This window comes from Temnothorax americanus, unplaced genomic scaffold (assembly GCF_048541705.1).
Source record: "Temnothorax americanus isolate GAGA-0224 unplaced genomic scaffold, ASM4854170v1 Scaffold31, whole genome shotgun sequence".
Lineage (NCBI taxonomy): Eukaryota > Metazoa > Arthropoda > Insecta > Hymenoptera > Formicidae > Temnothorax > Temnothorax americanus.
In genome coordinates this window covers 2,279,899-2,292,393 of record NW_027509453.1, presented here as the reverse complement: position 1 = coordinate 2,292,393, position 12,495 = coordinate 2,279,899, and the positions used below count along the sequence as shown (strand labels likewise).

General features: G+C 35.0%; 3 protein-coding genes across 6 annotated transcripts; all 3 read left to right on the top strand.

Moving 5' to 3' along the window:
* Positions 1–1,077: 1,077 nt before the first annotated feature.
* Positions 1,078–2,549, top strand: LOC143901069 (leptin receptor overlapping transcript-like 1). The gene is given in 6 exon segments (XM_077413030.1): positions 1,078–1,109; positions 1,111–1,131; positions 1,243–1,317; positions 1,403–1,601; positions 1,756–1,918; positions 2,133–2,549. Coding segments are annotated over 5 exon segments (426 nt in total). The 5' UTR covers positions 1,078–1,092; the 3' UTR covers positions 1,870–1,918; positions 2,133–2,549.
* A 272-nt stretch (positions 2,550–2,821) lies between these two features.
* LOC143901055 (transmembrane channel-like protein 5) lies at positions 2,822–12,351 on the top strand. 4 transcript variants are annotated; one of them, XM_077413000.1, is made up of 11 exons: positions 2,822–3,102; positions 8,816–8,990; positions 9,064–9,197; positions 9,281–9,603; positions 9,689–9,840; positions 9,937–10,021; positions 10,102–10,250; positions 10,332–10,722; positions 10,781–11,463; positions 11,545–11,678; positions 11,756–12,351. In XM_077413000.1, the coding sequence occupies exons 3-11, from the start codon at positions 9,110–9,112 to the stop codon at positions 11,884–11,886; spliced, it is 2,136 nt and encodes a 711-aa protein (XP_077269126.1). In that variant the 5' UTR covers positions 2,822–3,102; positions 8,816–8,990; positions 9,064–9,109; the 3' UTR covers positions 11,887–12,351. The 4 variants fall into 4 exon arrangements, with proteins under 4 accessions (XP_077269126.1, XP_077269125.1, XP_077269123.1 ...); XM_077412999.1 differs by lacking the exon at positions 2,822–3,102 and adding an exon at positions 8,113–8,700; XM_077412997.1 differs by lacking the exon at positions 2,822–3,102 and adding an exon at positions 8,113–8,710.
* LOC143901065 (uncharacterized) lies at positions 3,345–7,490 on the top strand. The gene is made up of 5 exons (XM_077413023.1): positions 3,345–3,554; positions 3,653–3,867; positions 4,280–4,481; positions 4,990–5,192; positions 7,379–7,490. Exons 2-5 carry the CDS (start codon positions 3,715–3,717, stop codon positions 7,433–7,435), a joined length of 615 nt encoding a protein of 204 aa, XP_077269149.1. The 5' UTR covers positions 3,345–3,554; positions 3,653–3,714; the 3' UTR covers positions 7,436–7,490.
* Positions 12,352–12,495: the final 144 nt, after the last annotated feature.

The window sequence follows — 12,495 nt, the reverse complement described above, 5'->3', positions numbered from 1 at the left end:
CACCAGTCCACACGTCGCGAAACGACGTGGGCGACGCGCGCAGGAGGAAGCGACGTGGTGGCGTCCAATCAGTTTGTCGCTTCTCCGAAAACGATAGCGTCTCTCCCACTTTCCTTCTTTGTTCCTAAAGCCCGTATCATAGTACGAATTGGAAGGATTAATGGAGGATTCACATTGCGTCCGATCACGTCCGATGTTCGACGTACGACGATCCGACATCCAATAACAGAATTTATTATTAGAGACAAAAATTTCCTATTGGATGTCGGATCGTCGTACGTCGAACATCGGACGCAGTGTGAATCCTCCATTAGTTAACTAGAGTGAATTTTGGAACGCAGCCCTGGGGCCCCGTCTCGAGAAGACGATTGGTCCGTGAACTGTGCCTACCCATCTCGACGATGTGTGTACGGGGCTTAAGTCGGTTTTACGTTACGCGTTAATTCGCGGTTGACGCGGTTGACGCGGTTCACGTAGAGCGAGTGCTCGATAAATATACACAATTGTCAAATCGATTTGCAATGGCTGGGATTAAAGGTTATTCAACGTATTCCCGATCGTTTTTCACGCGTGCGGCTTTCCGCGGCGTGAATCCTCGCGAAACGTCCTCGCCGCGGGGATCTCGCCGCGCGAAAACCGTGAAAATCGGCTGTCAAAACATAACCTCGCCGCGCCGTTGTTGTCACCGTCGTTTGACGTTTCGCTCGTGCACGGGGCCCTCGCCCTCCTCATTGAGTTTCTCTTAATTTAAGGGCAACGCGCGACTTTCACGTCACGGTTCCTTTCATTCGCCTCTACGATTCCTCCTTAAATTTCGCGAAAAAACGAAAATTGCATTTCAGAAAAATTTCGTTCTGCAATATCGCGTAGTGTTATTTTTTCAATCTATTTCCAGACTCGCGCGCGCGCATTTTAAAACGATCGTTTGTCCGTTCGATACGAGAAAGATTTATATAAATTTATCGCTTTCAAATATTGCTACGGCTCCGAGACTGGACAGCCAAAAATGCGTTATTAGGATTAAAAGGATGTAGTCTTTATAATGCCGTTTAATGTAATATGTAGAGATTAATATTGTGCTTTTCTTATTTCATGATATTCTTTCCTCGTGACGTTCATCCTCGAAACAGCGTAAGTACCTTTGCGAGCCAATGATTGGGATATTTTCTCTTAAAACTCACAGATAACTATGATGTCTATTAATCAACAAAATGTAATTGTTGTACAACGATGTGATTACAGATTGGTACTGCTAGCATTTGCTGGTTCCATCGGAATGACATTTGTCATTCTTGGTTGTGCATTACCCATATACAAGTGAGTGCATCTCTTTGCATAATCAATTCATTTCAGATATTTAGTTCTCTGAGGATTAGAATGTTGCAACACGCACAATTTCTAGAGTATGGTGGCCATTTTTCGTCGTACTGTTCTACATACTGGCACCTATTCCAACTATAGTAGCACGCCGCTATACAGATGATTCGGGAACCAACAGTAATCCGTGTTTAGAGTTGGCGATATTTATTACGATGGGATGCGTGGTGTCCTCCTTTGCTCTTCCAATTGTGTTGGCGCGATCTCCAGAGGACCAGCCAGTGGTACTTCGCACACGTTTTTGCATAGAACATTATTATGAAACTTTCAAGCCTCAGTGATATGATAAAACAATTGCAATGAACAGTTTTATTTTAACTAACAATACATTAGGTTTGAATCGATTGGCTGGATTATGTGATTTATTTGTACTTACAGATACAATGGGGCGCTTGCTATCTGACATTAGCAGGCAATATTGTTGTGTATTCCACTCTAGTCGGATTTTTCATAACCTTCGATCAGGACGATACCGATTACAACATGTGGTGAGGTACTGCTGCATCGTACTTACTCATCGTGATAAAAAAAAAAAAAAAACGTGAGTGATATGCGAGTTGATTCATCTTGAAGGTAGCAAAAGTTGGTCCTTTGAAATACCGAAGCTTATGCGATATTAATTACCGATGAGATAAAATCATTACATTTTAAAAAGTCTCTCACTTATTTTTAATATAGAACTTACACAAAAGACTCGCGGCACTAATTAAAAATACGCCACTTATGTCATATTATAATGCGTGTAATTATTTCAGGTTTTTTATGCGATTAAAGGGAAAAAAATATCAATCATGCAGTGCACTGACTGAAAGCTACATGTTTATTCTAAATTATACTATGAAACTTATTGTACACAGTTTACATAATAACCTTAATATGGATATTCTACTATATTGATGCTGCAAAAAAGGAAAAAAATAGTATTATAGTGCACTAACGATAGAATGTCGGTGAGGTTACGCTGGTACGGCTACGCGGTACATTGGACTCTGCGCGCGTTACGAAGCAGCGAAAGAGGAATAATATGCATTTGATGTCTTAGATTTTTCGTATGGGACTATTCAGGTTAGCCTGAAGCGCAACAATGCAAGGATAATGTTGAAAATATTTTTTATTTAATCTAAGTCTTTCGTAATAATATAATGGTAATAAAAGTTGCGATTTATTACTTATTACACATCTTATCTCTTCAATTATCCTCGCAAAAACCGGGCGGGAATGTTTCCCAGTCACGTTAAAATAAAATAGCTTGAAAATGATTCTCACATATGCATTTCTTATATATAATTGTTAAGTTTTATAGATATGGATTATATATAGTTTTAGATATATTTAGTTATAGGTAATATTGTTACAGTTTTAAATATATAGATTGTTATAGTTTTTGAATAACAAATAATTTGCAATTCTATAATTTCTTAATTTAAATTTGAATAAGTTTCACACGAGCCACTACTTTATATTTCAAGAACGAGAAGAATTTCGAAGAAATCGAGTTTATTTGTTCAATAACAGGTAGAAATTTTTTAATTGCGTACATTTTTAAGTTAATTCGAATGGGCGCTACCGCGGAGATAATTTCCGGCCACTTCCTGTAATCGGAAATCATCATCGCGTCAAAATGGCGCTTGTTTAAGCGTAAGCCGGATTCAACTGGCCAACTGGCGTCCAATTGTCCATTTTCGTAGCGCATTTTACGTTCGAGCAGCACAGATTCGATCGGTGGTAATTGTTCGATCTTTTTTCTCGTCTACAATATACTTCCAGATTCCGAAGGAAGTTCAAAGAGATTCTCAAGCGCGTCTCAAACCTTTCCCCTAGGGATCCTCCAGAGAGGGATCGGACTAAGTGGGTATCGTTGTCTATTGGTCGGTGGCCATTTGTTTCAAGACCGGAAACAGAGAGAGAAAGAGCGAGCGAGTAAGAGAGATAGAGCCATACACACACGCGTGCGCGTGACGCGCGTGACCGTAATCGCAACGAAACGAGGAGAGGAGAGCGAGTAAACAGAAAACCGCGTCGTCACGGTATACCCTGTCGTCGTCGTCGTCGTCGTCGTCGTCGTCGTCGTCGTCGTCGTCGTCGTCGTCGTCGTCGTCGTCGTCAACCTACGACGCAGCGTTCTCTTTTATTGGCGTCAACGATCGGAGAAAGACGAGGACAAGTTAGTCGTGTAGGTTAGTACGCCAGTGAAACGATAATTAGTTAAGGAACTTTACGGTGCCCTTGCCTCGTCTATGATTATTTCACGTGAAACGTTGCTCTGTTTCTGTAGGACTATTAGGCTATTCTCATCTACGCGCCTGACGAAAGAACGGTGGTGTACGATTTAGAAATATGACGGGTTGCAGTGCAGATTATTGTACGAACTCATCGAGCAAAGGCTTCCAAATGTGTAGATTCCCACGAGTAGAGAAAAGAAGAAAAGTATGGATTGTTAATGTTAACCGTGCAGACTGGGTTCCTGGAGTGAGTTCGACATTGTGTTTAGTAAGTACAAACATAATATGTTTATTTGACTTATGTCCATTTCTACCAATATAGATTAACTTTAATCACGGTTTAACTTACTTTTTATCTTTTTCTAGTTCTTGAAATTAGAGAAAGATAAAAGTTAAGCCAAAATCAAAGTTAATCTGCATTGGTAGAAATGAATATTAATGATAAGGAAAAGTTTTAAAATCAATTTTGCTTACTTAAAAGTTAATGTTCTTTGCATTTTTTATAAAAAGATTACTATAAGTATTAACTATTATCATTTTTACTATTAATTTTACTATTACTTATTATTTTTAGGACTAAATATAATTAACAAAAATAACAAAGTTTTAATACACAAAAATAATCTATTTTATTGTTATTTCTTATTTTTTCTAATTAAATTACTCAATATTTTTGTCAGATTCATTTCTCAGACGAGATGTGGAGAGAAACACGGGGAGGTAAACGCCGCTTGAAATCTACAGCAGTTCCAACTATTTTTGGTGATCGTCTGATACAGACATCTGTACAAGAAGAAGATGAACCAAAGAATATTCCTGAAAATGAACATGAAAATTTTAATAATACATCGCAAGAAGCACAAGAAAGACCCATAAATAATGGTAAGATCTCATTACATTACAGTATTTATTAGTGATAATATAAAAACATTTTTTAAGAAAGTAAAGAATTATATGTTAAAATTTTTAATCTTTTAATGTTTATAATACTTGAATTTTGTATACTTTTTTCAATTATTAACCGACATTGAAACTATAGAACTTGTTTTGATTATATGACATAATATCGGAGTATACTATACTACTTTTCTCTTAATTAAAAATGAAACCTTAAAAAATGTTTGTAATAATAATAATTATTTGAAAATTATGAAGAAAATCTAAAGTGTGTTCAAAATTATTTTAAATATAATAAATATATCGCTTTTTGTATAAATAATGAAATACAATACTTAAATTATCATTTTTATCATAAATTAATCGAAAATTCGTACTTTTAAGCTAAAAATAAATATTTATTACTTTGTAATAGGGCTTCTTTTGAAACCAGTATTTAATTTTTTTTCTGCGAACAAATGTCAGCTTTTTATTTCAAAAAATTTATGTGCAGGTGATGTTCACAACAATTCAGAAGAAATTCAGGAAACTGAAGGAAGTATTGAAGAATTGAAGGAAAAAACGCCTTTCGAAGAAACACTTGAACAACGATTTAATAGATTACAAAAATTATATGACAAATCGGAAAAATCTAGGATTGCTTTGAAAAAAAGTCTTATTGCAGCCAATAAACGGAATAAAAAATTACAACAGGAAGTACGTTCAAACAAATTAAAGGAAAGTTTATCTTGCATTCTAAATGAAGATCAAATTAAATTATTAACTCGAGAATATAAAAGAATGCCTCGTTGGTGCAACGAAACTTTGATAAATGCTTACAAATTAAGATTTGCATGTGGTACAGCAGGTTATGAAGAAATATTACGGCAAAAACTTCTTTTCCCTTGTATTAGAGTACTAACAAAAAAATTGGAAAATATAAAATTTTTTAGTGGTGAGGTAATTACAGAAGTATTCGAATTTTTAAAAATTAAAATTGCTTTGAAAAGGATTTGTACAAAGATTGTATGATAGTTCTCGACGAAATGAGTATTACACCAGGAAGGTTTTACGATACATCAACGAATATGTACGTTGGCAATGTAACTCTAGTCGGGCACGATCATACTGCAACGGCTACTCATGCATTAGTTGTAATGTTAGCTGGGCTTGGTGCAAGGTGGAAACAAGTAGTGTGAGATACGATCTTACGGGCGATTCTGTAAAAGGTGCAAATTTAAAACCTGTGATTGATGAAATTATTATAAAAGCCGAAGAAATTGGATTGCGCGTCCACGCAATCACCTCGGACATGGGCCCAGCTAACCAAGCTATGTGGAGAGCGTACGGCATTAATGCTTCGCGACATTCACAAATAATTAATTGGTGTACGCATCTGTTCGATAAGGAAAGGAAATTGTATTTTTACGCGGATTCACCACATGTTTTTAAAAATACAAAAGCGGGGTTTTTAAATCACAAAATTATTACTACTCCTGATAAGTTTTGCGAAAAATATTCTTTACTTTCAAATGTAGCTAATTGTGAACATTTAAATGACGTACTTAACGAAGATGAAATTAACGATTTAAAGTTAGCACCCAAGCTACGTAAAGAAAATTTAGAAACTAGCAATCACTTTCTAAAAATGCGAGTTAGCAATGCAACCAGAGTTTTTTGCGAAGAAATAAGTTTAGGATTATACAATACTTGGTAAATTACAATTATAGTGATGAACGATTAACAACTGCGTGGTTCATAGATTTTATGGCACAATGGTTTTATATCATGAGCAGTAGGAATATTGGAATAGCTTTAAGTCATGAAAGGCCTGAAAAGTATAATGAAGCAATTGAATTTCTTGAAGAGGCTATTGAACTTTTCACATGTATGAAAGTAGGCAATGATGGTAGGTGGAAACCGTTTCAAACTGCGTTAATAATATCTACAAAAAAAGGGTTATTGAATTATCAAAAGATTTATTAAGTAATGGTTTTACTTTCTTTTTAGCATCTCGATTAACACAAGACTGTATAGAAAATTTGTTTTTGATAATTAGACTAAAAAATGTTATTCCAAACGCTCTGCAATTCAAAAATAATTTGAAATATTTCTTCAATTTGTAAAAGTAATTATCACGAAGACGATCGTCAATTCTTATCAGAGTTTTTAGATATCCTATTAAAAAATCGCTCTGTTAACTCGCATTTTTTAACAAGTAATACTAGTAGTTTTGAGCCACTTATTTTTAATCAACGCCAAAATCTAAGTCAGACTGAATTAAATGTTTTATATCACATAGCTGGATATATCGTAGCAAATATTCATAAAAATCAAAAGGTTTGCGATGTATGTATAAATGCTACCAAATCAAATACAATGATTAATGACTCTTATACTTTATTAAGCAGAATCAAAACCAAAAAACGAAAATGCTATTTTTTTGTAAACATTGAAACATTTAAATTTTTCATCCAAATGGAAAGAATTTTCCGAATGTTCTATAAGCAAGTGCATTGGCATAAAATTAATTTGAAAAGTTTTTTGTCACTAAATACGAAAAAATTGCATTTTCATTACCCGAATGCCAAAATCTGAAAAAAAAAAATTATTCTTCGTTATCATGCGTTTAAACTGAAGTTCAACGAAATTAAAATCGAATAAGAATGCAACTTATGCCAGTAAAAATGTAGCAATGCATGAATATATCAAATAAAATATCTTTTATTCTTTGCTTTTATTTGGTTTCGTTCTCTTTTATACTTTGTTTTTATAGAAATACAATAATTGGCAGTTTTAGGATACATTCTTTCAAAAAATGTATGCATTATAAGTCATTTATATTACGCTACATTTGTTTGGAAAAGTAGAAAATAAATTAACATGGATTTATTTTGTTTCAGATGCAATCGTCTGCTGCCAATATACATCTAGTATTGAAAAAAAAATTTAAAATATAAATCGAAAATGTGACTGATCAAGTTGTACAAGATTTTTTTATACATTTATTATACACAAATTAAGTTTACACGATTCAGCAATTTTCAAACACTTCATATACACACTTTTGAACATTTTTGCATTTATATATTTATTCTTTTAAGTTACATCTGTTTTTTGTCATCAATATATATTTTTTACGAATCAATAAATATTTTTTACGAAAGGAACTCTTGCGCATCAATTACCACTGAAAGAATTTGTTTATATTTTATTATTTGTAAATAAACTATAACTGTAAGAATTACTGTACAACATTTTCGGTATTTAAATATGAAATATTTTATTTTTCTTATTGTATAAAAATAATTTACTCATAAAAAAGTCATGTAAGGTTTCATTGTTGAGATTTTTCCGCGATGCTGATTGCTTTTTTATTGCACTTATTTCGTAAACATCTATCATTACTTATTTTGACAGTTTGTGTATTAATTCGTTAATAGTATAATGTAATAGGAATTGTATAATTAAAGCTAAATAACACGCGCGTAGCGCGCGTCTGTCATGTCTAATTATATAAAATATACACATTTGCATTGAAACACGTTTGAGTTTTGCCGCTGAATATACTACTTCCGGTTTTGAAACAAAATGGCGACGGTTAGTCCGATCCCTCTCTGGAGGATCCCTACTTTCCCCGGAAGTAGCTCGCGTCGTATTGCGAAACTTTCGGGCGTGCCCGAAAATCGCGATATTCCCAATCGTGCCTCATCGAATTCAAAGGTGCGGGTGCGCGTCGATATAATCAAGGCGCGAAAAAGATTCGAATTTATATCCCGCTTGTGATCCCGCTATGATGATACACGCCGGCGGCCGGCATTCGGCAATGAAATATCGAACGCTGCCTCATTTATTTAAGATAGAAAATACGACGTTGATCGTTAAAGAGACTCTAATTTGCTTTATTTGCGTGTTTTGTGATGTATATTCTTTTGGTGTGTGAAGCTGAACAGTACTTTGAAGATTTTAATGTGCAAAATTCATTTACTTGAGAGTTAGGTTAGGAATAGCCGAGGCTTATCCGCGAAATAATTGCGATCAGTCATTTTACCGCTATTATCGAAAGAAATTATAACCGAAATAATCACCTAGCTGTGGATTTAAATTCTAACATAATTTGCGAATGTGTGTTTCGATAGATCCAATTGTGCATAGTTAATTGTCAGAATCTCGTCGAGGAGTGTCATCGATGGAGAGGCTGTCGAGTAACGAGAAACACGATTGAGTAGATTTCTGTAAGTATATGTACTATTCGTTCTCGGAATCAAGTTTTATGGAGTGCACATTTTAGAAGGGAAATTAAACGTGTTTGTCATGTAAATTTCCCTTCTGCTTTATAGGCCAATGTGTTTTATCTAACTAGATAATCGCACATCTGTACCAAGTCATTTCCCAGTAATTGCAATGTAAAAGTATACAACTGATGTTTATCTTATTTACTCGCATGGAGGAAACTATCGTCGCTAATCAGCGACTGTTTTTTCTTAATTATTAAGGAATATAATTATATCTTGGGTGAGTTTATCTTAGAATAAGTAATATTTTTTATTGTACACCAATAATATTTACAAAATTATTCTCTTTTCAGAACTTGGTTTTTTTTTTTTTAATATATTAGCTGATTCTCTACCAGAATGTCTTTTGGAATTCGAAAAGCAGAACTTTACGAATCTTCTGACCAATATATCCAAATGCAACAGCTGCTACCAACGGGACTGGCAGGTAAGTACGGTCCTTGAATGTCTGATTAACTAGAATTTTTATAAAACCACCACTAAACATAAAATGGAACATTATGTTTTTAGGAGAAAATGAAGGATACGGTATGTCGGATAATCTAAGCTCCATTATTCCGTATGCTACTTTAAGAATGCGTAACGTTCGTTTACCTAACGAAGAATGTGCCAATGCTATTGCCAATCATCTACGATCAAGCGATAAGTTTATGCACGATGATCCTGAGACGGAGCAGTTTAGAATGGAGACGGTGAGAACAATACCGCAGTGCCTCACCGTGAAAAGAGCTATCAGGTCGCAGCTACAGGCGACTGTTAATCGGAAGGCAATAAGAAAATCGATTGGTTGTTGGAAACTGTTTAAATATAATGTCAGCTTAAAGTTTGCAAAGGTAATATTGATTTTGCCGAAGCCGTTTTTACGTTGTCTTTACGTTACGTGTAAAAAATTAAGAAACAAATCCTTTTTTTATATAGATTCGGGTGGCAATGCAGAACTTTTTATCGGCAACGAAATTGTGGCGCCGAACGATAAAAACCATCGAAAGTCACTATGGAAGCGGTACAGCGACGTATTTTAAATTCTTGAGATTGTTATTCTTTCTCAACGTAATTTCTTACATTTTGAGGTGCATACGTTTTATCCTGTTTTGCAGCAAGAACTTATTTGTGATACGTTGATAAACATTTTGAACAAGATTTTAATTGATACTTTATGCTTGCAGCGTATCTTTTATTGTGATTCCGCAGGCCATGGATCAGACGCATGTGCCTAACAATATTGAAGTATTTGATTTTTTAACAGGCAGTGTAAGTGCAATCATTATTTTATCGTGGATAGCATGCTTAAATAATACGCAAATAGCACGTAAAGATACCTTGGTTTGCAGGGCTTTTTATCACGCACAATAATGTATTATGGTTTTTATTCCAATGGCACAGTAGACACACCATTTGGAACCAAATATAGCATCCCATTCGCCTATTTCCTAACGCTACTTTTTTGCTATATAGTTACATTTGTTATACTGTCTCTCAAGTATGTTACAAAATTAACGTGATACGTGATTAAATTATTCGATTTGTAATTTAATTGAATATAACAGTAAATCTTTTCTAGAGTTATATCCTCTTATCGAAAGTCTTACGTCGAAACACGTGGGAAAGTGCACAATTTATATAGCGACAAAATATTTTGCGGATGGGACTTCAGCGTATCTTCACCAAAGACTGCTGCTTTACAATCAGCATCGATTTATAAAGAATTGGAAGAGCTGTTAGCGGAAACGAGGCACCATATACGTTTGCATTGGTTTGACAAATGTTTGTTAACGATAACGCAACTTGCCGTAACGTCCGTTGTTATATTTATGATTTGCGGTGTTGGTGCACTCGTTTGGGTCCTATTAAGTCATTACAATATAGAAGTGCCCGCAACTATCTCGGTTATGATTGTACCAACAGTCATTACTACCATCATTCACATCTTCCCAGCGATTATCTCCTACCTAGTAAGTAGCCTGCGTTTTCTATTGTAAAAATAGTTCATTATAATATTAATATTTTTAGGCATCGTTAGAACACTACAACAACAAACGCACGGAACTTTATGTGACAGTTGTCAGAAATTACGTGGTTGCCGCGACGATAATCGGCACTTTAATCGCCTTCTGGATAATCAACAGTACATCGCACTGTTGGCAAACGCACTTGGGGGAAGAAATCTATCGGCTTGTCATATTGGATTTTATCGCTTCGCTATTCGGGACGTGTTTGCATCTTGCACGTTCCAAGCTGTATAAAAGATTTTCGACGAAAGTTTGCAGACCGGAATTCGATATCGCTCGCAATACATTAAATCTTATATACAATCAGACGCTCTTTTGGATGGGATTTTATTTCAGTCCGTTGATGTCCGTTATGATCGTGATAAAATTAATTTTTATATTTTACGTGAAGAGGTACGAGCTGAAAAGATACTACCAGCGGCCGTCACGGCCTTGGCGTGCGGCACAAACGCAAACGCTTTTCTTGGCTCTTGCGTTTCTCAGCATTATCATCGTGCTGTTCACGATAGGATACGTCATCACAAACGTGAAGAGTGACGAATGCGGACCGTTCAGAAATCATCCTCACACTTGGAATTTTATTGTCGACGGAATGTTATCGTTGAAAAGAGATAGCCCGTTCTGGAACGTTGTTTCAAAGCTTGCGAGCCCAGTAACCGGCGCTGTAATATTGGTTGGCATGTGGTAAATAATTTATGAACACACGTACATATATTAAAATGATATAAATAGAGGTACTGATTTATTAAGTATTTTTTGTTAAAGTATCGCGGTGTATTGTCTACGGGCAGAAACGAAAGCGAGTGAGGAAATGTTACGAATTTTGTCCGACATGCTTCTCCTGCAGTCTCAAGATAAGCAGTTTCTGTTAAAAAGTTTCGGTAAATGTGCTAACAAACGTAAGTCACGTTTACTATTAAATTATATAGGTATCCTTGTGCATTGTTGTTAACAAAACATATCTTTCTTTTATTAGGTGCTAGGTCTGTTCCTAACGAGATTAATCTTTCCCAGGATGTTAGGCTTGCCGAGGAAAATCGTGGAAATGAAGAAGTTTTACTTTCTCGCCGACGTAACTTACCGTCGACTAGTTTTGAAGAAAGATAATTGTAAATGAAGATGAAAGTTAATAATATGCACTAGTTGACAATTTGATGACAAACTGCCAAAACATGTATTAGAAAGGTTTATTTTCGTACAGTTATATTTACACTTAAATCTCATCTGAGAATATTGCTTTTACGATTGCCTAAGGGCCAAAGCACATATGACAGTCATAGTCGTGGATGTAAGTAACGCACAAGCTTTAGCGTATCCTGATTTGTCAGGTCGAGGACTACGACCGTCGTATATCGCTACGCCATGTTATGTGCTTTGGCTCTTAATCTGAACATTCAAAACTGTCGTATATGATAAAATGAGAACATATTTTTGATATAACAAGTATTTTATATGATATATACAAGTAATAATTATTTATGTAAGTAGATATTTGCGGAAGATATATACAAACCGTAATCTTTTATTTTAATATATAGAATATTCGTAAATAAATCCGCGATTTATCTTTTATATCTTTTTCCGATCGTTTCCAATAATCTCCATTCCGTTGTCATAGTTACGTGATATACATACGTGTAGCATGTTGATTTCAAGCAAATAAGACATTACCTTTGTCGATATACTTGTCACTTAACTGTTTGGATCTGTTAATTG